Below are 27,896 nucleotides of genomic sequence, written 5' to 3' on the forward strand. Positions count from 1 at the left end.
CCTTTTCATGATCTTTTCGTGATGGAAATGTGATATAGAGTTTCATAGCGTTTTACTGTACCTGTCACATAAAATGGCCAACATGACAAAAGGCTCAATTGACTCTCAGTAAACAATGAAATAATGAAGAAGGCTCAGGTGTCGTAAAGCATTGCGGAGCCGACGTCATGTTTGAGATAATCAAATACATCAAGCAATTACTTGATGCTTTATCGACCTCTAGTATTTCTGTGTTCCATCCTATGCTACTGGAACTTTGTATCTATGTTTCAACGATACATCGTTCACTAACTTCACTTCCAAAGCAAACACACACAAATTCCACGCTTTGAAATTTCGCCAATAAACCCGGCTCACCGCGTTCTGCATCCTTACGACCGGACGACGACCATTGAATAGAAAATTTTATTAGCAAATTCTTTCCGCGTGAACCCGCAGGAAATCGCATTCGAATCGAACCGCACGAGTTTATATACCTACATTTTCGATGCTGCAGCTGGCAGTATCGGTCCAGTCCCCACGATATCCATAAGTTATTACTGCTGCCATGAGAGCTCCTCCGAAGAGCGGAACGAATTCACCAATCGTGCGTGTGACTATACGGTGCGTGTAGCACAACCGTATGCCTCTCAGTATAAGAGGGAATGGGCCTGAATGGCCTAGGCTTCCCGAGTTGTGTAAAAATATGAGTTTTTTTTTGCGATTGAACTATTTCAATAATTCTCAATGTCCACAGCTCCTGAGAAATTTTGCTTTCAGTTTGTTATCAACTTCTAATCGGGTCCCACATGGAGTCCTAGTCCAAAGCAACACAACGATAAATGGGACAACGAGTCTCCCACAGTATTCGGCCGGGTTCTGGGTGCCACAACAACAGTTAGTGCCAGGAGGATTCATAATTCATATTTCGATCGAATGCACCACAAGGTCCGAAACGCAGTTTCGGAGTTTAGTTTTCGGGGTCATGCTGCGTGGTACGATTCCACATCGAATCATCTGCCCTAAAAAACTAGTATGCAGTACCGAGCGAGATACTCGAGAGAGGTCCAACGACGGTATGGTTCGTTTATGTGAACCCGGTCTCCATCGTTTGGATACACAGTCCGGTGCTATCGTTGGCAAGTGCGTGCAAAAAGGGATTTCAGCTTGATTATAGGCAATTTATGTGTTCGGCTCGACGAGTTCAACGAAAGCGATTTACCGGGAAATTGATGATTGCGTGCGAGAGGATAAAAAGTGGGCTTTTAATGGAGATAGCCGGTAGTTTCGCTGACCAGCGTAAGTTCTGTTTTTTTTGCCTCTAGTTTCATGACAGAAAACTGCAAGAGGAACTGTACAGGTCTTCCAACAAAAATTGGAACATTTTTCTTGAAAGCATGAGAAAATTTATCAACTCATGGCCAGAAGCTTGTTATAGCTTCTCTCCAGAATCCTGACAGCATTCTGTTCAAAATCCTGAACGATTTCTCTCCAGAATCCAGAAAGTATTCTCTTCAGAATCCTGAAAGGTTTATCTCCAGAATCCTGAGAGGATTCTTTTCAGAATCCTGAGAAGATTCTGTTCAGAACCCTGAGAGGATTCTGTTCAGAATCCTGGGAAGATTTTGTTCAGAATCGTGAGAGGATTCTGTTCAGAATCCAGAGAGGATTGTCCACAGATTCCTGAGAGGATTGTCCACAGAATCCTGAGAGGATTCTCCAAAGAATCCTGAGAGGATACTCCAAAGAATCCTGAAAGGATTCTCCAAAGAATCCTTAAAGGATTCTCCAAAGAATCCTGAAAGGATTCTCCAAAGAATCCTGAGAGGATTCTCCAAAGAATCCTGAGAGGATTCTCCAAAGAATCCTGAGAGGATTCTCCAAAGAATCCTGAGAGGATTCTCCAAAGAATCCTGAGAGGATTCTCCAAAGAATCCTGAGAGGATTCTCCAAAGAATCCTGAGAGGATTCTCCAAAGAATCCTGAGAGGATTCTCCAAAGAATCCTGAGAGGATTCTCCAAAGAATCCTGAGAGGATTCTCCAAAGAATCCTGAGAGGATTCTCCAAAGAATCCTGAGAGGATTCTCCAAAGAATCCTGAGAGGATTCTCCAAAGAATCCTGAGAGGATTCTCCAAAGAATCCTGAGAGGATTCTCCAAAGAATCCTGAGAGGATTCTCCAAAGAATCCTGAGAGGATTCTCCAAAGAATCCTGAGAATCCTGAATTCCGGAATCCGGAATTCTCCACAGAATCCTGAGAGGATTCTCCACAGAATCCTGAGAGGATTCTCCACACAATCCTGAGAGGATTCTCCACACAATCCTGAGAGGATTCTTCACACAATCCTGAGAGGATTCTCCACAGAATCCTGAGAGGATTCTCCACACAATCCTGAGAGGATTCTCCACACAATCCTGAGAGGATTCTTCACACAATCCTGAAAGGATTCTCTCCGGAATCCTGAAAGGATTCTTTCCGGAATCCTGAAAGGATTCTTTCCGGAATCCTGAAAGGATTCTCTCCGGAATCCTGAAAGGATTCTCTCCGGAATCCTGAAAGGATTCTCTCCGGAATCCTGAAAGGATTCTCTCCGGAATCCTGAAAGGATTCTCTCCGGAATCCTGAAAGGATTCTCTCCGGAATCCTGAAAGGATTCTCTCCGGAATCCTGAAAGGATTCCCTCCGGAATCCTGAAAGGATTCCCTCCGGAATCCTGAAAGGATTCCCTCCGGAATCCTGAAAGGATTCCCTCCGGAATCCTGAAAGGATTCCCTCCGGAATCCTGAAAGGATTCCCTCCGGAATCCTGAAAGGATTCCCTCCGGAATCCTGAAAGGATTCCCTCCGGAATCCTGAAAGGATTCCCTCCGGAATCCTGAAAGGATTCCCTCCGGAATCCTGAAAGGATTCCCTCCGGAATCCTGAAAGGATTCCCTCCGGAATCCTGAAAGGATTCCCTCCGGAATCCTGAAAGGATTCCCTCCGGAATCCTGAAAGGATTCCCTCCGGAATCCTGAAAGGATTCCCTCCGGAATCCTGAAAGGATTCCCTCCGGAATCCTGAAAGGATTCCCTCCGGAATCCTGAAAGGATTCCCTCCGGAATCCTGGAAGGATTCCCTCCGGAATCCTGGAAGGATTCCCTCCGGAATCCTGAAAGGATTCCCTCCGGAATCCTGAAAGGATTCCCTCCGGAATCCTGAAAGGATTCCCTCCGGAATCCTGAAAGGATTCCCTCCGGAATCCTGAAAGGATTCCCTCCGGAATCCTGAAAGGATTCCCTCCGGAATCCTGAAAGGATTCCCTCCGGAATCCTGAAAGGATTCCCTCCGGAATCCTGAAAGGATTCCCTCCGGAATCCTGAAAGGATTCCCTCCGGAATCCTGAAAGGATTCCCTCCGGAATCCTGAAAGGATTCCCTCCGGAATCCTGAAAGGATCCTCCACAGAATCCTGGGAGGATTCTCCACAGAATCCTGGGAGGAATCTCCACAGAATCCTGGGAGGATTCTCCACAGAATCCTGGTAGGATTCTCCACAGAATCCTGGTAGGATTCTCCACAGAATCCTGGGAGGGTTCTTCACAGAATCCTGAGAGGATTCTTCACAGAATCCTGCGAGGATTCTCCACAGAACCCTGAGAGGATTTTCTCGGAGGTACTGAGCGAATTCTCTCCAGAATCCTGAGAGGATTCCCTCCAGAATCTTGAGAGGTATCTCTCCAGAATCCTGGAAGGATTCAATCAGAAGCTTGCGAAATTTTTTCCCAGAAGCTTGCAAGAGCTTATCGAAGAAGCTTGCAAAATCTTCTCTAAGAAGCTTGTAAAAGCTTCTCCTAGAAGCTAAGCAAGCTTCTCCTGGATACTCGAAGAGTTTAAAACGATTGCTTGCAACGATAATAGGTATTGCTAATGCTAAAATGTCATGACTTTATATAGAACATGTAAAGATGTAAACAAAACAAGGAATGAATTCAACAGTGTTTCAGAAATGACTTTGAAGGACTTCTTTTGGCCGCTGGTCCTTAAAACCTGAAAGTACAAAACGCTAATTGAGAGCAGCACCCTCGTTTACGCTCGTTGTGCCAATTCCTACGTCAATGCTAGTAGTACCAGAGGTGCACTTGAATAAGTTATGTATAATAACGGGGCATAATAAAGAGCGACATCGTCAACGAGTGACTACCTCTACAAACGACACAGCTTACATAGTAGTTCCGCTAAAGGCGCTAAAGAAGAGGACTTGTGCTCCGGAAATGGCGGGAAATTACAACCAACGGCAACGACCGGCGACGACGACGGTGGTGTTCTGCACGACGGACGACACGAGAAGAGAGTTTTGCATAAGTAATTAGAGAAAGAGGAGACGTTTTACAAATTCAGCTCCTTTACGTGTGCGACCGAGGCGAGGAGGAGAACGACCGTTAATAAACCCCGGAGCCCTACCTAGAGTGAGCCAGAACCGGCGCCGTAATTGATCCCTAAACGTGCTGACACTTGTTTGTTATGTCGGCACCGCATGCCCACACACACGTACATACATACACACACTAATTCAAACCAGTGGTCTAGAAAGTCTGAAGTCTGAAGAGTCTGAAAGCAGAGCTTAGTACAAACACTAACAACTTGACAAAAGTTTTTAAATCTTTACAAAAGATCATAACTATTTTGAAATTGTGAAAGTTGTTAAACTATTACCAATTTTCGCAGACTGTGGACCACTGTGCGAAGAAGAAGGCACTCGTTCACTTGCATGCCCCTTTACGAATGACGACAACGGACAACTACGGACTGTGGTGGCGGCTCAAATGTTAAGCTATGCAATGAATGCACCTTAACTCATTCCTTTGCACAGACATACATACACACATACACACACACGACAGACGATCACCGAGAATTCATGGGTCTCAATGGATCCACTGAGAACCACTTTAGCCGAGCCTTTTGTCACGAAACGGACTAGGGACTACTGCCACTGCCGGTGCTGCTGCTCCTGCTGCATTGGAAAGGACCAGATAAGGACGATGACGACGACGTAAAGCTTCTTCCACACCGTCCCATGCAATGTTGTTGGCGCGAGGGCTTTTGTGTTGGGTGAAAACGACCATCGTCACCTGGTTTCGTCGGTCGGGGAACAACAATGTCCTACCTAGCTGCCTGCCTGTCTGCCTGTCGGTGCGATAGTGCTCCTTCGGACCTGAGCTGAGTAGGTGAAGGTATTTAGGTGTCATTGCTCCCTCGGGGATTGGGACATTCATTGACATTGTGAAGGGAACGTATTGCATGCAGGCGAAGAGTTTATAGCTTGTGGATTCGTGAACTCGAAGAGACATTTAAGCTCGGGTTGGCGACCCTTGCATGCTCTTACATAGTTGTTAGAAAACTATCTCGAAGCTCGGAACTGCGAAACTCGGAAAGCTTCTAATGGAAACTCAGAAAACTGCTCACGGAATCTGTGGAGAATCCTTTCTGAATTCTGTGGAGAATCCTCTCAATTCTATGAAGAATACTCTCCAGATTCTAAGAAGAATACTCTCCGGATTCTGTGGAAAATTTTCGCCGGATTTTGTGGAGAATGCTTTCAGGATTCTGTGGAGATTGCTTTCAGGTTCTGTGGCAAATCTTCTCAGGATTCTACTGAGAATTCTTTCTAGATAATGTGGAGAATCCTCTCTGTATTCTGTGGAGAATCCTCTCAGGATTCTGTGGAGAATCCTCTCGGGATTCTGTGGAGAATCCTCTCAGGATTCTGTGGAGAATCCTCTCAGGGTTCTGTGGCAAAGCTTCTAAGGAATCTACTGAGAATTCTTTCTAGATAATGTGGAGAATCCTCTTAGGATTCTGTGGAGAATTCTGTCAGGATTCTGTGGAGAATCCTCTCAGGATTCTGTGGAGAATCCTCTCTGGATTCTGGAGAGAATCCTCTCAGGATTCTGTGGAAAATCCTCTCAGGATTCTGTGGGCAATCCTCTCAGGATTCTGTGGAGAACCCTCTCAAGATTATGTGGAGAATCCTCTCAGGATTCTGTGGAGAATCCTCTCAGAATTCTGTGGAGAATCCTCTCAGGATTCTGTGGAGAATCCCCCTAGGATTCTGCTAGGAATCCTTTCAGGATTCTGTGGAAAATCCTCTCAGGATTCTGTGGAGAACCCTCTCAGGATTCTGTGGAGAATCCTCTCAGGATTCTGTGGAGAATCCTCTCAGGATTCTGTGGAGAATCCTCACAGAATTCTGTGGAGAATCCTTTCAGGATTCTGTGAAGAATCCTCCTAGGATTATGCTAGGAATCCTTTTAGGATTCTGTGGAAAATCCTCTCAGGATTCTCTGGAGAATCCTCTCAGGATTCTGTGGAGAATCCTCTCAAGATTATGTGGAGAATCCTCTCAAGATTCTGTGGAGAATCCTCTCAGAATTCTGTGGTGAATCCTCTCAGAATTCTGTGGAGAATCCTCTCCGAATTCTGTGGAGAATCCTCTCAGGATTCTGGAGAGAATCTTCCCAGGGTTCTGTGGAGAATCCTCCCTAGATTCAGTGGAGAATCCTCCCTGGATTCAGTGGAGAATCCTCCCAGAATTCTGTGGAGAATCCTCCCAGAATTCTGTGGAGAATCCTCCCAGAATTCTGTGGAGAATTCTCTCAGAATTCTGTGGAGAATTCTCCCTGAATTCTGTGGAGAATTCTCCCTGAATTCTGTGGAGAATTCTCCCAGGATTCTGTGGAGAATCCTCCCAGGATTCTGTGGAGAATCCTCCCAGGATTCTGTGGAGAATCCTCCCAGGATTCTGTGGAGAATCCTCCCAGGATTCTGTGGAGAATCCTCCCAGGATTCTGTGGAGAATTCTCCTAGGATTCTGTGGAGAATTCTCCCAGGATTCTGTGGAGAATTCTCCCAGGATTCTGTGGAGAATCCTCCCAGAATTCTGTGGAGAATCCTCTCCGAATTTTGTGAAGAATCCTCTCAGGATTCTGTGAAGAATCGTCTCAGGATTCTGTGGAGAATCGTCTCAGGATTCTGTGGAGAATCCTCTCCGGATTCTGTGGAGAATTCTCTCCGGATTCTGTGGAGAATCCTCTCTGGATTCAGTGGAGAATCCTCTCCAGATTTTAAGGAGAATCCTCTCCAAATTGTGTGGAGAATCCTCTCAAGATTCTGTAGAGAATCCTCTCAGGATTCTGTGGAGAATCCTTTCAGGATTCTGTGGAGAATTCTCCGGATTCTGTGGGGAATCCTTTCCAGATTTTGTGGAGAATCCTCTCCGGATTCTGTGGAGAATCCTCTCCGGATTCTGTAGAGAATTCTCTCCGGATTCTGTGGAGAATCCTCTCAGTATTCTGTGGAGAATCTTCTCAGGATTCTGTGGAGAATCCTCTCGGGATTTTATGGAGAATTCTCTCAGGGTTCTATGGCAAAGCTTCTCAGGATTCTACTGAGAATTCTTTCTAGATAATGTGGAGAATCCTCTCAGTATTCTGTGGAGAATCCTCTTAGGATTCTGTCAGGATTCTGTGGAGAATCCTCTCAGGATTCTGTGGAGAATCCTCTCTGGATTCTGAAGAGAATCCTCTCAGGATTCTGTGGAGAGTCCTCTCAGGATTCTATGGAGAATCCTGACAGAATTCTGTGGAGAATCCTCTCAGTATTCTGTGGAGAATCCTCTCAGGATTCTGTGGAGAATCCTTACAGAATTCTATGGAGAATCCTCTCAGGATTCTGTGAAGAATCCTCCTAGGATTCTGCTAGGAATCCTCTTAGGATTCTGTGGAAAATCATCTTAGGATTCTGTGGGGAATCCTCTCAGGATTCTGTGGAGTATCCTCTCAAGATTATGTGGAGAATCCTCTCAGGATTCTCTGGAGAATCCTCTCAGAATTCTATGGAGAATCCTCTCAGAATTCTATGGAGAATCCTCTCAGGATTCTGTGAAGAATCCTCCTAGGATTCTGCTAGGAATCCTTTCAGGATTCTGTGGAAAATCCTCTCAGGATTCTTTGGAAAATCCTCTCAGGATTCTGTGGAGAATCCTCTCAGGATTCTGTGGAGAATCCTATCAGGATTCTGTGGAAAATCCTCTCAGGATTCTGTGGGCAATCCTCTCAGGATTCTGTGAAGAATCCTCCTAGGATTCTGCTAGGAATCCTCTTAGGATTCTGTGGGAAATCCTCTCAGGATTCTCTGGAGAATCCTCTCAGGATTCTGTGGAGAATCCTCTCAAGATTATGTGGAGAATCCTCTCAGGATTCTGTGGAGAATCCTCTCAGGATTCTGTGGAGAATCCTGTCAGGATTCTGTGGAGAATCCTAACAGAATTCTGTAGAGAATCCTCTCAGGATTCTATGAAGAATCCTCCTAGGATTCTGCTAGGAATCCTCTTAGGATTCTGTGGGAAATCCTCTCAGGATTTTCTGGAGAATCCTCTCAGGATTCTGTGGAGAATCCTCTCAAGATTATGTGGAGAATCCTCTGAGAATTCTGTGGAGAATCCTCTCAGGATTCTGTGGAGAATCCTCTCAGGATTCTGTGGAGAATCCTCTCAGGATTCTGTGGAGAATCCTCTCAGGATTCTGTGGAGAATCCTCTCAGGATTCTGTGGAGAATCCTCTCAGGATTCTGTGGAGAATCCTCTCAGGATTCTGTGGAGAATCCTCTCAGGATTCTGTGGAGAATCCTCTCAGGATTCTGTGGAGAATCCTCTCAGGATTCTGTGGAGAATCCTCTCAGGATTCTGTGGAGAATCCTCTCAGGATTCTGTGGAGAATCCTCTCAGTATTCTGTGGAGAATCCTCTCAGGACTCTGTGGAGAATCCTCACAGAATTCTGTGGAGAATCCTCTCAGGATTCTGTGAAGAATCCTCCTAGGATTCTGCTAGGAATCCTCTTAGGATTCTGCTAGGAATCCTCTTAGGATTCTGTGGAAAATCATCTTAGGATTCTGTGGGGAATCCTCTCAGGATTCTGTGGAGTATCCTCTCAAGATTATGTGGAGAATCCTCTCAGGATTCTCTGGAGAATCCTCTCAGAATTCTATGGAGAATCCTCTCAGGATTCTGTGAAGAATCCTCTCAGGATTCTGTGAAGAATCCTCTCAGGATTCTGTGAAGAATCCTCCTAGGATTCTGCTAGGAATCCTTTCAGGATTCTGTGGAAAATCCTCTCAGGATTCTTTGGAAAATCCTCTCAGGATTCTGTGAAGAATCCTCTCAGGATTCTGTGGAGAATCCTGTCAGGATTCTGTGGAGAATCCTAACAGAATTCTGTGGAGAATCCTCTCAGGATTCTGTGAAGAATCCTCCGAGGATTCTGCTAGGAATCCTCTTAGGATTCTGTAGGAAATCCTCTCAGGATTCTCTGGAGAATCCTCTCAGGATTCTGTGGAGAATCCTCTCAGGATTCTGTGGAGAATCCTCTCAGGATTATGTGGAGAATCCTCCCAGGATTCTGTGGAGAATCCTGTCAGGATTCTGTGGAGAATCCTAACAGAATTCTGTAGAGAATCCTCTCAGGATTCTGTGAAGAATCCTCCTAGGATTCTGCTAGGAATCCTCTTAGGATTCTGTGGGAAATCCTCTCAGGATTCTCTGGAGAATCCTCTCAGGATTCTCTGGAGAATCCTCTCAGGATTCTCTGGAGAATCCTCTCAAGATTATGTGGAGAATCCTCTCAGAATTCTGTGGAGAATCCTCTCAGGATTCTGTGGAGAATCCTCTCAGGATTCTGTGGAGAATCTTCTCAGGATTCTGTGGAGAATCCTCTCAGGATTCTGTGGAGAATCCTCTCAGGATTCTGTGGAGAATCCTCTCAGGATTCTGTGGAGAATCCTCTCAGGATTCTGTGGAGAATCCTCTCAGGATTCTGTGGAGAATCCTCTCAGGATTCTGTGGAGAATCCTCTCAGGATTCTGTGGAGAATCCTCTCAGGATTCTGTGGAGAATCCTCTCTGGGGTCTGTGGAGAACCCTCTCCGGATTCTGCGGAGAATCCTCTCCGGATTCTGCGGAGAATCCTCTCCGGATTCTGCGGAGAATCCTCTCCGGATTCTGCGGAGAATCCTCTCCGGATTCTGCGGAGAATCCTGTCCGGATTCTGCGGAGAATCCTCTCGGGATTCTGCGGAGAATCCTCTCCGGATTCTGCGGAGAATCCTCTCCGGATTCTGCGGAGAATCTTCTCCGGATTCTGCGGAGAATCCTCTCCGGATTCTGCGGAGAATCCTCTCCGGATTCTGCGGAGAATCCTCTCCGGATTCTGCGGAGAATCCTCTCCGGATTCTGCGGAGAATCCTCTCCGGATTCTGCGGAGAATCCTCTCCGGATTCTGCGGAGAATCCTTTCCGGATTCTGCGGAGAATCCTCTCCGGATTCTGCGTAGAATCCTCTCCGGATTCTGCGGAGAATCCTCTCCGGATTCTGCGGAGAATCCTCTCCGGATTCTGCGGAGAATCCTCTTCGGATTCTGCGGAGAATCCTCTCCGGATTCTGCGGAGAATCCTCTATGGATTCTGCGGAGAATCCTCTCCGGATTCTGCGGAGAATCCTCTCCGGATTCTGCGGAGAATCCTCTCCGGATTCTGCGGAGAATCCTCTCCGGATTCTGCGGAGAATCCTCTCCGGATTCTGCGGAGAATCCTCTCCGGATTCTGCGGAGAATCCTCTCCGGATTCTGCGGAGAATCCTCTCCGGATTCTGCGGAGAATCCTCTCCGGATTCTGCGGAGAATCCTCTCCGGATTCTGCGGAGAATCCTCTACGGATTCTGCGGAGAATCCTCTACGGATTCTGCGGAGAATCCTCTCTGCTCTGCTCTGCTCTGCACTGCTCTGCACTGCTCTGCTCTGCTCTGCTCTGCTCTGCTCTGCCTCTGCTCTGCCTCTGCTCTGCCTCTGCTCTGCCTCTGCTCTGCCTCTGCTCTGCCTCTGCTCTGCCTCTGCTCTGCCTCTGCTCTGCCTCTGCTCTGCCTCTGCTCTGCTCTACTCTGCTGTGCTCTGCTCTGCTCTGCTGTTTCACCCCGTTCCATGAGTAGAATGACGTTTGAACCATTTTTAGTTTGAACGATGTGCAGATTAGAGGAGGTCAAATTAAAAAGTGTTCAGATTAGATGAGGTCAAACGCGGGGGTAGACGGTATAAAGAGGTTTGAGTATCTGTTGTTGGACCTCCTGTTTTATTTGGCACATTCAACTGAAAATACTGTACAAGTTTACTGGGGCCCAGAGAACAACTTCAGCAAATATGATGACACATGTACAAATATGTTACAGCTTATAGTTTTCAAAAAGTTATTATCAAGATAAAATGTTATGTTAACTAATGATACCACAAATCATTACAGTGGCTAGTTACTCTTCCTGAGTTTAGTTTATTGTTCATCTTTTTTGTATGATTATTCACGTTATGGTTACTGTATTATTCATATTATGATACAGTAAATAAGCAATGCAAAGTTTTATTTTTATTTTTAATGAGTTTTGGCGATTACGTGTTAACAAACTTTGTAATCACCACATAAAAAATTTCATAAGATAACGATACCCTGAACAGTAATAACTTATTAATGAATAGTAACATTAGTGTTAAGGACTAGTCATATGCTAGTGTGGATAAGACATCAAGAAGAAAAAAACACAATATTTTGGCAATCAAACAAACATTTGAGAAGAAATCTATCAATCTATTGGATTTCTATCTATCTATTGGATTTTGCATTTGTTTCTGATGTATTTCCTATAGAATATTGATATTTTTTAACTTTTCATAAAATTTGGTTGACATTTGATTGGAATGTACAAAGCATTCGCCTTCGTCTTCCGAATTCCTGGTAGGCACAATCAGCTTATATTGCTTAATTCGATCCTACCCCGTACACGTGTGTCAAATTCACAATGGCTTCCCCAACATTAACTTGATTTCATTATTAGTAGGAGTTCCAAACTAAACACCAGCTGTGCTTCTGTTGTTGAGTGAGAGCATTCGATTCGAATTCCGTAAATTTCCTAACCAAAAAGCTAAACTAATTCCGTAAACAGAGAACACTTGGCAAACATGCTTCAGCAGCAAGCCCAGACCCCCATTACACGGATTTGAAAACACTTTAATGGGCACTTTCGTCCTGTGGCATAATATTAACCCCCCACTGGCTTCCGCTCACAAAACAGTGTTCAAATGTTGTCCCCTCATCGAAATGATGGTGTCGCCTGCATCGAACAATCAGTGCAGCTTCAGCAGCAGTAGCACCAGCTGAGTAGCTGCACTAAAAGTGCATATTATATCCGTTTTGACCGTAATTGTGGGAGCGATTGAACTTCCGACATGTTCCAATCAGTTTTTTTTTGTGGAAATCGCCTAAATGTATCCAAAATATCGCCTTAATGTAGGCTATTTGCAGTTGATACACGAAAACACCTAGAGAAAAATGCTTATTTGTCTGAGATGAAGTTCTGTATAAAAGTCCGTGATAACAAAATTCAGTGCAGTCGCTTCGAAAATTACCAAAGCTTTTTGATCAATTCCACCCCAAATCACGGTGGCACCTACCGTTCTAGCTTCTAGCTTTGGTGGCACCACAGTGCTGTTGCAGTTGCAGCTGCAGCTGCACACTGCACAGTCATCCGCAGTTATCGATTTGAGTTATGTTTATTGCGGAATAATTTGCCGATTCAGGTTTCCGGTTGCCCGGTTTCCTTCGACCTCTGGTCCACCTCCTTGGACTTGTTCGATCGGAATCGCCGTTCCGCTAAGTATGTTGGGCGTCGGTTTTGAAACTCTGTGAGTTTATTTTCGCCTACTCCTTGGCAGTGTGAATTCCGGTTTTTGATTGACATTTTTGAGCGATAAGTCGTAGGAAGGAGGATTCCTCCATTTACCCTGTTGAGATTCCTCCAGGAATTTTCTCCGAGTTTCTTCTGGGATTTGTGTGCAGGAATCCGGAATCCGAAGATTCTTTTAGGAATTCCTCCGGGGATTTCTTCAGGAATTTCTTCGGGGATTCCTCCTGCTCTCGGGATTTAGTGAAGAATCCTTTCAGAATTCTGCGGAGAATCCTCTCGGGATTCTGTGGAGAATCCTCTCGGGATTCTGTGGAGAATCCTCTCGAGATTTTGTGAAGAATCCTCTCGGGATTCTGTGGAGAATCCTCTAGGGATTCTGTGGAGAATCCTCTCGGGATTCTGTGGAGAATCCTCTCGGGATTCTTTGGAGATGCCTTTCAGGATTCTATGGAGAATCCTCTCGGGATTCTGTGGAGAATCCTCTCGGGATTCTGTGGAGAATCCTCTCGGGATTCTGTGGAGAATCCTCTCGGGATTCTGTGGAGAATCCTAAGGGGATTCTGAGGAGAATCTTATCGGGATTCTGTGGAGAATCCTCTCGGGATTCTGTGGAGAATCCTTTTAGTAATCTGTGGAGAATCCTCTCGGCATTCTGTGGAGAATCCTCTCGGAATTCTGTGGAGAATCCTCTCGGCATTCTGTGGAGAATCCTCTCGACATTCTGTGGAGAATCCTCTCGGGATTCTGTGGAGAATCCTCTCGGGATTCTGTGGAGAATCCTCTCGGGATTCTTTGGAGAATCCTCTCGGGATTCTGTGGAGAATCCTCTCGGGATGCTGTGGAGAATCCTCTCGGGATTCTGTGGAGAATCCTCTCGAGATTTTATTTATTTATTTATTTACTCCATTTTCGACATAGTCGCACAGATTGTAAAACTTAAACTAAACAAAAAACATATTATTCTAAATTTCTTAACCTATTTTTGAACACAGTTTTCGACATAATAAATTCAAACAACACACTAACATTGTTAAACACTCTTAAACATGACGTAAATAGGTTGTTTTGCCCGTACGTGGTACTATGAGCAGGAATAGCGAGAAAAGGCACACTTCGAAGTGCTCGGGGAGGAACATATAACGGAATTTCCGCTAGAATTGACGGGCAGGCCATGTTTCCCGAAATGACGTGGAGAATCCTCTCGAGATTTTGTGGAGAATCCTCTCGAGATTCTGTGGAGAATCCTCTTCGCAATCTGTGCAGAATCCTCGCAGAACTATGTAGACAATCCTCGCTGGATTATGTAGAGAATCCCCTCGGGATTCTGTGGAGAATCCCCTCGGGATTCTGTGGAGAATCCCCTCGGGATTCTGTGGAGAATCCCCTCGGGATTCTGTGGAGAATCCCCTCGGGATTCTGTGGAGAATCCCCTCGGGATTCTGTGGAGAATCCCCTCGGGATTCTGTGGAGAATCCCCTCGGGATTCTGTGGAGAATCTCCTCGGGATTCTGTGGAGAATCCCCTCGGGATTCTGTGGAGAATCCCCTCGGGATTCTGTGGAGAATCCCCTCGGGATTCTGTGGAGAATCCCCTCGGGATTCTGTGGAGAATCCTCTCGGGATTCTGTGGAGAATCCCCTCGGGATTCTGTGGAGAATCCCCTCGAGATTCTGTGGAGCATCCCCTCGGGATTCTGTGGAGAATCCCCTCGGGATTCTGTGGAGAATCCCCTCGGGATTCTGTGGAGAATCCCCTCGGGATTCTGTGGAGAATCCCCTCGGGATTCTGTGGAGAATCCCCTCGGGATTCTGTGGAGAATCCCCTCGGGATTCTGTGGAGAATCTCCTCGGGATTCTGTGGAGAATCTCCTCGGGATTCTGTGGAGAATCTCCTCGGGATTCTGTGGAGAATCCCCTCGGGATTCTGTGAAGAATCCCCTCGGGATTCTGTGGAGAATCCCCTCGGGATTCTGTGGAGAATATCCTCGGGATTCTGTGGAGAATCCCCTCGGGATTCTGTGGAGAATCCCCTCGGGATTCTGTGGAGAATCCCCTCGGGATTCTGTGGAGAATCCCCTCGGGATTCTGTGGAGAATCCCCTCGGGATTCTGTGGAGAACCCCCTCGGGATTCTGTGGAGAATCCCCTCGGGATTCTGTGGAGAATCCCCTCGGGATTCTGTGGAGAATCCCCTCGGGATTCTGTGGAGAATCCCCTCGGGATTCTGTGGAGAATCCCCTCGGGATTCTGTGGAGAATCCCCTCGGGATTCTGTGGAGAATCCCCTCGGGATTCTGTGGAGAATCCCCTCGGGATTCTGTGGAGAATCCCCTCGGGATTCTGTGGAGAATCCCCTCGGGATTCTGTGGAGAATCCCCTCGGGATTCTGTGGAGAATCCCCTCGGGATTCTGTGGAGAATCCCCTCGGGATTCTGTGGAGAATCCCCTCGGGATTCTGTGGAGAATCCCCTCGGGATTCTGTGGAGAATCTTCTCGGGATTCTGTGGAGAATCCCCTCGGGATTCTGTGGAGAAACCCCTCGGGATTCTGTGGAGAAACCCCTCGGGATTCTGTGGAGAAACCCCTCGGGATTCTGTGGAGAATCCTCTCGGGATTCTGTGGAGAATCCTCTCGGGATTCTGTGGGAAATCCTCTCGGGATTCTGTGGGAAATCCTCTCAGTATTCTGTGTAGAATACTTTCAGGATTCTGTGAAACCCTATGATGTCCAGATATATGTCCAGGAATTCCTCCAGGGATTCCAGCAGGAATTCTTCAAGGGATTCCTCCGAGGATTCCTAAAGAAATTTTTCCTAGGATTCCTACAGGAATTCCTCCGGGTATTGCTGTGAGGATTCCTCCAGGAATTCCTCCGAGGATTCCTCCAGGAATTCCTACGGGGATTCCTCCAGGAATTCCTAAGGGGATTCCTCCAGGAATTCCTCCGGGGATTCCTCTATGAATTCCTCCGGGAATTCCTCCAGGAATTCTTCCAGGAATATAAACCTTAAGATGTTATTAGGAGTTCCTCTTGACATTCCACATTTACTAATCCTCTGTTCTTCCTTTTCTCCATTCTCCTTCCAGCGATAAGGATGGCCTCGAGCAGTAGCCAATTCTTCCAGAAGGGCAACGCGGCCCAGTTCGAGTTCCTGCTGAACCTGTACCCACAGGTCCTCAAAGTAAAGGCGGAGAACCGCGGCGCCGGCAAAAAGCCCGAAAAACTGATCCGCCTGGACGAGTGGTACCAGAACACGCTCCCCAAACTGATCCAGAAGCGCGGCAAGGATGCCCACCTGCTGCACGAGGAGCTGGTCCAGCTGATGGAGTGGAAGCAAACGCGGGGGAAGTCCTACCCCCAGCTGACCCACCTCATCAAGATCAACACGCCGCGGGCCGTCATGATGGAAACCAAGAAGGCCTTCCGGAAGTTGCCGAATCTAGAGCAGGCTCTGAATGCGCTGTCCAACCTGAAAGGCGTCGGAACTACGATGGCCTCAGCTCTGTTGGCAGCGGCCTGCCCGGAAACGGCTCCCTTCATGGCGGATGAGTGTCTCATGGCGATCCCGGAGTTCGAGAGCATCGACTACACCGTCAAGGAATACCTCAAGTTCGTGACGTACATTCAGCAGACCTCCGACCGATTGAACAAGGAAGTCCACGGCCCGGAACCGGAGAACAACGGAGCCGAGGAGAACGGCACATCTCAGGAACCGCCCAAGCCCAAGACATGGACCGCCCACAAGGTTGAGATGGCTCTTTGGGCGCATTACGTGGCCACGGACTTGCAGCCGGAACTCCTGAAGGGCATGCCGGAAAGCAACGGAGTAGCCGCCAGCACAGGTTCGGCCGTAACCGTGTCGGTGGCCAACGGAAGCGCAGCCGTTCCGGATCTGGACAACGAAGACGACAGCTCTCAGAACGGCGTTCCGCCGTCGGACGAGAGCAACCTGGACAGTGAGAGTGCCTCCAAGGATGCGTCGGTCCTGACGAACGGCACCGCTCTGATGAACACGGACAGCATGGACGGGTCGGAGAATGGAAACTCGGGAGAGGCGGAGCCGGAATCTACGTCGGAAGCCCCCGCCAATGCCACCGCCACCGTCACCACAGACCTTCCTGCCGACAGTCTAGACGATTGTACCAAATCGGGCGACAGCCTGGATGAGGCTCCGGCCGTGGAGGCAACGGCAGCGGCCGTGGCCACCCTGTGCACTGCCGACGGCGAAGACTCTCAGAGCAGCAACAGCCAGAAACGTCCGCTGTACTGCGACGAAAACTCCGAGGACCAGCAGGAACTCAGCGCTCCCAAGTTGATAAAGCTATAAGATTCGAGTTTCGAGTGGAAGCGAGTGGCGGCGGCTGGTGCGAAAGGGATGCGAGAGAGAGATAGCGCGAGAACGAACGATTGATGAGCGCGTGAGTTTTTTTCTTTTGTCTAATGGACTCCGGAACAATTCCGGATTCGGCGCGGCGGCGTGGATGGTAAGAGTAACATCCTCGACCAATCAGCACACGGACCGGACGCGAACCGGACCAGAACCAACAGCTGGCTTCAAACTACTTCTTAATCATTTTTTTTCTCTACATTTTTCCTGTATTTTATTCGTAATTATTTTATTTACAAACCAGCATTAATCGGATAAGCAATAGTTTGTAGGATCAATGCGCAGACGCAGACGTAGACAGACAGACAGATAGAAAGACCGCTCGTGGCACTTGCGTCCCGGGCCGCGTACTTTTTTCCGAATTTTAACCTGAGTAGCAAGAGAGATGATTGAGTTTTAAGTGAAACAAACGCCTAGGAATATCTGTGAAACTGAGACAAAGTTTTTCCATGATGAAAGCATACAAATAAAGTTAAAAATCACGTTTCTGGTCTCATTTTAAAGTGCTCGTTTTAGCTTATTTTTGGTTCTTAGACGATTTATGACGGTTCTTAGTACCTCTCCAAAACTAATTGGGCTTAAAATTGTTAATTTTGTGAGTCAAAAAGATCCGAGGATCTCCTCAAAACCATCATAAAACCAAAACAATATCATTTTAGTTTTATGACGGTTCTCAGAACCTCTCTAAAAATAATTGGACTTCTAATTGTAAGTCAATTAGATGTGAGGAATTCCTCAAAGCTCTCATAAAACCAAAATCGGATTTATAAAGGTCCTTAAAACTTTCTCAAAACTAATTGGACTTGAAATTGCAACATTTGTAAGTCAAATAGGCTCAGGAACCATCATAAACCAGGACCATCAGAAAAGCAAAATCATATCATTATTGTTTTATGACGGTTCTCAGAACCTTCCCAAAACTAATTGGATTCCATAATTGGTGTTCTGAGTTGTTTGAATCTGCAACAGATTGTCACTGCTGTCAAAATCGTCGTGTATCGGCATATCGCAGGTGAATATCTCCGGAAATTTAATCTCGAAACCGATCTTTGTAATGTGGGGCTCCTCTGGGAATTCCTCTTGGAATATCTCCACGAAATCCTCCGGAATTCCTCCGACGATTCCTCATGGATTCCTTCAAGAATTCCCTCTAGGATTCTTCCGGTAGCTCCTTCTGTGATTCCTCCAGGAGTTCCCTAAATCATATTGCTTCGGCTGTGTTCTACATTACAGGCTAAGTTCCACATTACAGGACAGTTTGAATGATCTAAAATATTTCAGAAGTATCTTTTAATCTTTCATGGGTTTTAATTAACATCATTGATTCCTTAAACGTAAACCTAAATACTTGAAGTAGCGTCTGTGACTGGTGTAGATCCTAGATTCTGAACTCCAGGATGTTTTGGATGATCCAAAATATCTAATAAATAAACATATAAGTTTCCAGTGGGTTTCCAAAAGATACACCAAACTAGAAGGGATTTGTTTCGCATTTGATTTTGTAAACCGAATAATCTGTCACAACTGTAGACGTTTGGTTCTGAACTAAAGAACACTTTGGATGACCTGGTACATCCCAAAACTATCGGATTGCTGGTTGCGCCACTACAATGCTTGTTCACCCTGTACACCTATGCCACAACTCTTTGCACTTCAAGCTTCTTTTTTTGGCTGTCCTAATGATCATCTGGGTCACCCAGATGACCATGGATCAGTCGAGGTTTGATATGTTCCGGAAGTACGGAAAACCTCTTCTGGAAGCACAGAACGCTTTTCCTGATAACTTGGAAAACTTCTCCTGGAAACTCTGAAAGCTTCTCCTGGAAGCTCAAAAAGCTCCTCATGGAAGCTCAAAAAAGTTGTCCTGAAAGCTCTAAAAGCTCCTTCTGGAGTTCCAGGAGAACTTTCTGGTCTGAAGAAGAATCTCTCCGATCTTCTAGAAGAGCCTTCCAGGAGAAGCTTTTCTTGCGACCTAAATAAGCTCGAAGAACTTCTCCTGGAAGTTCAAAACGCTTCCTCAGGAGTCAGGACACACGGAAAGCTTCCCGTGGAAGTACGAGTTGCTTTCAAAGCTTCCTTGAGAAGCTTTCTGTTCGACTTGAAGAAGCTTTCTGAGCTTCCAGGAGTAGCTTTTTGAGCATCCATAGTTAGAAACTTTCTGATCTTCCAGGAGAAGCTCTTCGTGCGCCCTGAGGAAACTTTTTTAAAAGAAGCTTTTCAAACTTCTTGGAAAAGCTCTCTTCCTATTGGAGATGAACTAGCCTCGGGCTGAAAATCTCCCTAATAAAGCTAATAATAATAATAAGCACTCTTCCGAACTTCCAGGAGAAGCTATCCGAGCTCTTTGAAGCTTTTACTACTTCCAGGGAGAGCTTTTCAAGCTTCCATGAGAAGCTTTTCTAGCTTCTATATGAAGCTTTCCATGCGTCATGAATAAGCTTTTTGAGATTGTAGGAGAAACTGTTTGGGCTCCCAGAGAATGCATTCCGTGCGCACTGAAGAAGTTTTTTTCAGGAGAAGCTTTTCGGAATTCCAGGGGGAACTTTCGATGAGTCTTGAAGAAGCTTTCCGACCATCCAGAAGAAGCTCTTTCTGAGCTTCCAGGAGAAGCTTTTCGTGCACCTCGAAGAAACTCTGGAAGCACGAAATGCTTCTCCTGGTAGTTTTAAAACGGTTCTTCAGAACACACGGAAAGCTGCCCTTGGAAGTACGAGAAACATCTCCTGGATGTTCGAACAGTTCCTTTGGATGCTCGAACAGCTTCTCCAGGAAGCTCGGAAAGCATCTTCCAGACGCACGGAAAGGATGGAAAGCTTTTTTCGAGCTTCCATGGCAAGCTTTCCGTGCATCCAGAAGAGAGCTTCGATGCTTCCTTGAGAAGCATTTCGTTCGTCCAGAAGAAGCTTTTCGAGCTTCCAGGAGAAGCTTTTTGAGCTTTCCATGCGTCATGAACAAGATTTTTGAGCTTGTAGGAGAAACTTTTTGACCTTCCAGGGAAAGCTTTTCGTGCACTCTGAAGAAATTTTTCCAGGAAAAGTTTTTTGAACTTCCAGATGAATCTTTCCAGAGCAAAGCTTTCCGAAATCCAATAGAAGTTTTATTGATCTTCCAGAAGAAGCTTTTTAGGTTACATGAGAAACTTTTGCAAGGGAAGATTTGCGATGTTCCAGGAGAAATATTTCGAGCTTCCAAGAGAAGCTTTCCATACGTGTTGAAGAGCTTCTAGGAATTTATTTTTGGAGCTTCCAGCAGAAGCTCTCCATAGGTCTTTAAGATGCGTTTCAGAGGAAGCATTCCGATCTTCCAGGAGAAACTTTTCGAGCTTCCAGGAGAAGTTGCAACCTGAAGAAGCTTTTCCAATGGAAACTTTTCGAACTTCCTGGAGAAGCTTTCTCAGAGGCACCTTTCTATGCACCCTGAAGAAGCTCTTAGAACTTCCAAAAGCTTTTCGAACAATCAGGAAAAGCTTTCCTAGCCTCCAAGAGAAGCTTTCCTAGTTTTCAGGAAAAGCTTGTCGAACTTACTTGAACAGCTTTGCGAACTTTCCTAACTTCCATGAGAAGCTTTTCGAGCTTTTTTTAGCTTTTTAGCTTCCATAAAAAGCTTTTCATGTCTCTTGAATGAGCTCTATGAGTTTGTAAATGACAATTTTTGAGCTTCCAGGGAAATGCTTCCCGTGCGGCCCTGAATTTTTTTTTTCTAGTAGGATTTCTCCTAACTTCCAAGAGAAGCTTTCCGAGCTTAATTATGAAGCTTTTACTGCTCCCAGGAAGACCATTTCTAGCTTCTAAGAGAAGCATTTCGAGCTTCCATGAAAAGCTTTTCGAGTTTCCAGGAGAAGCTTTTTGCGCCTCCTGGGAAAGCTTTCGGTGCGTGCTGAAGAAGCTTTTCATCTAGAAGAATTTTATCCAGGAGAAGTCTTTCAGAGGAAAGCTTTCGTTATTCTTGAGGAAGCTTTCTGAACTTCTAAATTTCTCCATTTCGAGAGATGCTTTTTGAACTTTCAAATGGAGCTTTCCGTGCGTCTTGAGAAAGCTTTTCGAGCTTCGAGGAGAGAAAATTTGTCGTGAGTCTTGAAAAAGCTTCCTTGATCATCCAGAAGATGGTTTTCGAGCTTCCAGGAGAACCTTTCTGTCACGAAGAAGCCTTCCCAGAGGAAGCTTTCCGATCTTGGAGGAGAAACATTTCAGGAGAAGCTTTTTAAGCTTTCAAATAAAGCTCTCCGTGAGTTTGAATAAGCTTTCAGACCTTCCAGGAGAAACGGCCGGGTAAGTGAGAAGTACGCTAGATATCGTTAGGAAGAAATCGATGACCGGAGCACGGCCGGGGCCCGGTACGGTCCCGGCCCGATGAAGTGAGAAGACCGCTTCATAGAAAGTTTTCATAGGAAGCATTTTGAGCGCTCACAGGAAGCTTTTTTAACTACCATAAGAAGCTTTTTGAGCTTTCATGGGTAGCTTGACATGCGTCTTGTAGAAGCTTTTTGAACTTGTTGGAGAAAGTTTTTCTCCGGGGAAACTTTCAGTGATTCTTCAAGACTTCGATCATACAAAGAAATTTCCAGAAGAACTTTTCGAACTTCCACGAGAAGCTTTTTGGCCTGCAGAAGATTTTCCAAGAAATATTTTCCAATCTTCCAGGAAAAACGTTTCAAGCTTCCGGGAGAAGCTTTTCTTGTACCCGAAAAATTGCTTTCAAAGCACGAAAAGCTTGTCGTGGAAGTTCAAAATGCTTCTTCAGGAATCACAGAAAGTTTCCCCTGGCATCCCCTGGATGTCCGTAAGTGCTTCTGAGTGTTTCTTCAGGACGCATGGAAAAGATGGAAAGCTTTTCAAGCTTCCATGGCAAGCTTTACGTGCATCCAGAAGCAGCATTCAAAGCTTCCTTGAAAAGCTTTTCGTTCGTCCTGGAGAAGCTTTTGGAGCTTCCATAGGATGCTTTTTGTGCTTCTATTGGAAGCTTATTGTGCTTCTATTGGAAGCTTTTTGTGCTTCTATTGGAAGCTTTTTGTGCTTTTCCATAGGAAGCTTTTTGAGCTTTCATCTTAAGCTTTTGGGCTTGCATAGGAAGCTTGCTATGCGCCTTGCATAAGCTTTTTGAGCTTCCAGAGAAAGCTTTCCGTGCGTTCTGAAGAGCTTTCCAAGAAAAGCTTTTCGTCCTGACGTAGTTTTTGCAGGAGAAGCTTCCCAGAAGCTTTGCAGGAGAAGCTTCATCCAGAAGAAGCCTATAGAGCTTCCAGGAGAAGCTTTTTGAGTTTCCAGGAGAAGCTTTCTGTCCTAAAGATGGTTTTCCGGGGGAAAACTTTCTTATCTTTCAGGAAAAGCATTTTGAGCTTCCAGGAGAAGCTTTCCGTACTTCCAGAGGCTGTTCTGAAGAAGTTTTCAGAGCTTCCACAGGTCAGGGAAACCTTTCCGAGCTTCTGAAAGAAATTTTCTCAGTTTTCAGCATTTCGTGGTTCCAGGATATTATTTTCGGACTTTCAGGGGAAACTTCCCGTGAGTCTTGAAGCTTTCCGATCCTCTAGAGGAAGTTTTTCGAGTTTCCAGGAGAAGCTATCTCTCTTGTTCCCAGGGGAAGAAGAAGTTTTCCTTGCGTATTGGAGAAGATTTCAGTGCTTCCACATCCAGGAAAACATTTTCGAGCTTCTTGGAGAAATTTCTCCAGTTTTCAGAAGACGCTTTTTGATCTTTCAAATGAAGCTTTCCGTGCGTCTTGAAACATCTTTCTAAGATTCCAGGAGACGCTCTTCGTACTTCTAGGGCTATCTTGAGTTTTGAAGAAAGCTTTCCGATCTTCCAGGAGAGACATCTCGAGCTTCCAGGAGAAGCTATGTGTGCGTCCTGGAGAAGCTTTTCTAAAAGAGACTTTTCGAGCTTCCAGAGGGTGTCCTGAAGTAGTTTTCCATGCGTCCTGAAGTAGCTTCCGGAGCTTCAACAAGCGTTTCGATCATTCAGGAAGACGTTTCCAAGTTTCCAGGAGAAACTTTATCTGCTTTCAGGAGAACCTTTTCGAGCTTTCTAGAGAAGCTCTCTGTGTGTCTTGCAAAAGCTTTCCGTGCGTCCTGAAGAAGCTTTTCTTCGTCCCAGGAGATGCTTTTCGAACTTCCAGGGGAAATTTTTCGTGGGTCTTGAAGAAGCTTCCTGATTATCCTAAAGAAGATTTTCGAGTTTACAGGATAAGCTTTCTGGATATTGTTCCAGGGTGTCCCCCTAAGGATTCCTCCTGGAAGTCTCCTTGAGGATTCCTCCTGGAAGTGCCCCTGGGCATTCCTCTTCTAGGAAGTCCTTCCGGGGATTCCTCTCCTAGGAAGTCCCTCTGGAGATACCTCTCCTAGGACGTTTCCCTGGGGATTCCTCTACTAGGAAGTCCCCCTAGGAAATCTTCTTCTAGGAAGTCCTCTTGGGGATTCCTCTTAGAAAGTCCTCCTGGGGATTCCTCTCCTAGGAAGTCTCCTTGGGAAATCATCTTCTAGGAAATTCCCCTTGGGGATTCCTCTTATAGGAAGTCCCCCCTGGGGATTCATCTCCTAGAATATCCCTCTGGGGATACCTCTCCTAGGAAGTCCTCCTGGGGATTCCTCTCCTAGGAAGTTCCCCTGGGGATTCCTCTTCTAGGAAGTCCCCCCTGAGGATTCCTCTCCTAGGAAGTCCCCCTGTGGATTCCTCTTTTAGGAAGTTCCCCCTGGGGATTCCTCTTACAGGAAGTCCCCCCTGGGGATTCCTTTTCTAGGAAGTCCCCCTGGGAAATCCTCTTCTAGAAAGTCCCCCTGTGAAGTCCCCCCTGGGGATTCCTCTTCTAGGAAGTTCCCCCTGGGGATTCCTCTTCTAGGAAGTCCCCCTGGGGATTCCTCTTTTAGGAAGTTCCCCTGGGGATTCCTCTTTTAGGAAGTTCCCCTGAGGATTCCTCTTTTAGGAAGTTCCCCTGGGGATTCCTCCCTGGAAGTCCCCTTGTGGATTCCTCCCTGGAAGTCCCCCTGGGGATTCCTCCCTGGAAGTCCCCCTGGGAATTCCTCTTCTAGGAAGTCACCCTGAGAATTCCTCTTCTAGGAAGCCCCCTGGGAATTCCTCTTCTAGAAAGTCCCCCTGTGAAGTCCCCCCTGGGGATTCCTCTTCTAGGAAGTCCTCCCTGGGAATTCCTCTTCTAGGAAGTCCCCCCTGGGGATTCCTACCAAAACTCTCTAAAACACTTCTGAGAAACCCCGAAGAAATGTAGGATGTCCAGGTATTATCCTGAAAAACTCTTAGGCATTCCGGGAACAGCACCGTAAAGAATCTTTCAAGATAAATCCCGCGACAACTTTCCTGAAGAAACTTTTTTCAGGAAATCCCCCTGGGGGTTCCTGTTCTACAAAGTCCCCCTGGGGATTCCTTTTCTAGGAAGTCCCCCTGGGGGTTCCTCTTCTAGGAAGTTCCCCTGGGGATTCCTCCCTGGAAGTCCCCCTGGGGATTCCTCCCTGGGATTCCTCCCTGGAAGTCCCCCTGGGGATTCCTCCCTGGAAGTCCCCCTGGGGATTCCTCCCTGGAAGTCCCCCTGGGGATTCCTCCCTGGAAGTCCCCCTGGGGATTACTCCCTGGAAGTCCTTTTGGGGATTCCTCTTCTAGGAAGTCCCCCTAGAGAATTCCTACTAAAACTCCCAAAAACACTTTTGAGAAACCCCGAAAAAATGTAGGCTATCCAGGATAAATTCTGAAAAACTCTGAGAGGCATTCCGGGAGCAGCACCGAAAAGAATCCTCCAAGATAAATCCCGCGAGAACTTTCCTGAAGAAACCATAGAAGAAAACTTACCGAAATTTCTTGAAAAAAAAAATACAGGACGCATTTCGGAAGAAAACGCGTGATGAACTTTGCGAGCCATACAGATAAATTGTCTGGAAGAAATCCTAGAGGTGGAACTCCTACAGACAATTCGTGAAAACTCCTGTGAAATCTTTGGAGGAACTCTAGTAGAAATCCCAGAAATAAATCCTGTGGAAACTCTGGGAAAAATCCTGAAAACACCGGAAGGAATCGTGGAAGATCATCCAACATGAAATCCGGAGTGAAACTCCAAGAGAAATTCCGCCACAACATCTGTATCCCAAGAGAAACTCATGTATACATCCCAGGTCAAATCGCCAAATTCTTTGGGGAAAACGTAGGATGTACTCCGGGAAACATTTCGCGAGAGGATCTGGAAGAAATCCTGAAAAGAAAATCCGGTGAAAAACACGAAGCAAAATCGGTTGGAATTCAGAAAATCTTGAAATTTCTTAAGGATGAATTCTGGAAAGAATTGTTAGAATCTTGGGTGAATGCCGGGAGGAATACTAAGAGAAACGCCACGACAAAACACGGAAGTAATCTTGTGAGAAGGCACTTCAAAAAGTGTCACCAAAAGAGTTCTAGAAAGAAAACCTGACGTAATGCTTGGAAAAATCTTTGTAATTCCTCCACAATGGATGAATTTTGACTCCCGGATTCATCCGCGTTCACCCGGAATTCGCAGCTACCAACAAACAGCAAGATGCAAGATGTGAAACGGTAACAGCGGGCCGCGTTTACTAAAATGACTGCTCACATCTCGCACATCCGGCGAGAGCCGGTGGTGATCATTCAGTGTGTACTTTTGGTCACTGGGTGTCATTTTGTGTAAACAGCGCCCGTTTTTTAGAAAAAAAAAGCGAAAGATAAAAAAGCGAACAACTCGATGTACAAAGAAGATCGTTTCTCTGCAAGATATGAAACTGTTACTTCGGGAAGTGTTTACTAAAAATGACTATTCACATCTCGCAAAGGGAAGCATATGGGTGAAAAAAGAAGACCGTGGAAGCGCTCCCATAACCCCTTTTCTTGTTCCTCTGACATGGCTATTGGTTATTCAGCTTCTTCTGGATTTAACTTACTTCCGAATAATCATCCGAAGACAACTGTAATGCGAAACCACAAGCTTCTATTAAGAATCTCCAGTATGATCCAATGTACGAGTTCACCAATCTTGCGCTTAAACGGAGTCGTGTTTACATAAAATGAGCTCGTTTCCATGGCCTCCTAGCTAACACGGCACCCCTCAAATGTGATCAACTCGTACATTGGTCCATGAATTTTAGCCACCGATGGCTTAAATTCACTCGGTTCTAGAATTTTGACACTAGAGCGGGACCGTATCCAAACAGAATTGAAGGATGCTGATGGGAAATAGCCCGCTCTAGTGTCAAAATTCTTGGATCTTGGTTCATCGGGAGATAGGTCACGGCCCATCTTGATGAATAGGAAATTATTTGCCTGAATCGTCCAAAAAACCGTTTTTTTTTTTTCGAGTGCAGTACGCAGCTGCGAAGGACAATTCAAATGACAGTCTCTGCAGAAGGTTTCTGATAGGAATCGTTCAAGAAATTACTTGAGCAATTCCTTTTGAACACGAAACTGGGCTCTACGCGGAAAGCGTTTGTTTTGACGGACTTATTAATACACTGGGAAAAATCACAACTCTGGAGCAACATTTGAAAAGGGCCCAAGAGGTCTTGTGTCTTTTTTCGAAAACGCTCCGTAGGGCCTAACAGCAGCTCGCCCACACAAATGGACACCGTTATCCGAGATCGATGTTTGCTCTATCTGATAACGGTCTTAGTTTGTGTGAATAAGCTGATGGGGGCTCAGGAGCGACGTGTGAACTCATTGTTTACCAATGCTTGTATGCCCTTTTCAAATGTTGCTCCAGAACTGTTTTGTGTTAGACCATTATTTTTTAAGTTCTTTGTTTATTCAATAAACAAAAGAGTGGCGAAGAGAGCGAAAGTAAGAAAGAAAAAGCACGAATGAGCAAACGAGAGAGAGAATGCAGATCTAGAACCTTAACATGCCCAAATCCCCCCTGAATAGGAAGGGGGAAACATATATTTTTGATACAAACACTATTTATACTTAACTAAACACATAAACAACAGAGCATAGCAAAGCCAGAGTAGTGTTTTGTGTGAACGAAAACTCACTTCTTTTTCGCGGCGGTCCGCAACACTGAATCGGCGACGGTGGAGCGCACAGGTGCGCTCCTCTGTCCCGCAAGAATGTATACAAAACTGATTTTTAGGATGTTAACACACGACAAATACAATACAAAAGAAAAACAGAAACAAAACAAACTCTTACAAACAATGCACGGTTTTTGATCGATGGATTCAGGTGTAGACGAGGCTTAACCCGCGCTGACATTGGCTTTTTTTTGACAGATGAAGTGTCAAATGGTTTAGACATTTGACACTGACAACTGTCAAAAAATTTTCAAGGGCGTTGGTTAATACAGCGTTTGTAACTTGATCCGATCAGAGGGCAAATCGTATGATAAATTAAATTTACACTGAATAAAATACAACTGATTTATTAAATCGCATATATTTAATCCGATAGCAGACAGACAGTTGGAATGAAGCAAGCGTAAATTATACAAACAAAAAAAAACAAGAAGGAAACCGATAGGACTTTAGGTAGGTTAGGTATCTCATCGCTGCTGTTGCATGCAAACACACACATACACACATAACCCTTAAGGATTGTCTTTATGCATCTAGACATAAATTTGGATACAAAGTTAAAAAAGGTAGAAAAACAGCAACACCCATACACACACACCCCCCTAGTTTTACGGAAAACCTAGCGATATATTAATTATTGAATAAAATACCACCAGCCCAAAAAAATAGGACAAAAACAAAAGTGTATCCGTTGTATTGATTTTTATCCGAAAAGATTCCTTGACCTGACCATAAATATGACCAACTTTAGTTTTGAGAGAACAAT

At 45.7% G+C, this 27,896-nt stretch overlaps 2 protein-coding genes across 2 annotated transcripts in view; both read left to right on the forward strand.

Annotated features, from left to right (window-relative positions):
* Positions 1-27,812, forward strand: part of LOC109402353 (uncharacterized) — a 128,213-nt gene extending 100,401 nt beyond the window's left edge. Inside the window, exon 2 of the mRNA XM_019675022.3 lies at positions 15,821-27,812. Coding sequence (XP_019530567.3) covers positions 15,829-17,061 — 1,233 coding nt within the window. The 5' untranslated portion in view covers positions 15,821-15,828 and the 3' untranslated portion in view covers positions 17,062-27,812. The remainder of the gene's footprint in view (positions 1-15,820) is intronic.
* Positions 1-27,896, forward strand: part of LOC115269359 (uncharacterized) — a 763,799-nt gene that overhangs the window by 142,688 nt on the left and 593,215 nt on the right. The gene's annotated exons all lie outside the window — the stretch shown is intronic.

The sequence above is a fragment of the Aedes albopictus genome, chromosome 1, assembly GCF_035046485.1.
Source record: "Aedes albopictus strain Foshan chromosome 1, AalbF5, whole genome shotgun sequence".
Lineage (NCBI taxonomy): Eukaryota > Metazoa > Arthropoda > Insecta > Diptera > Culicidae > Aedes > Aedes albopictus.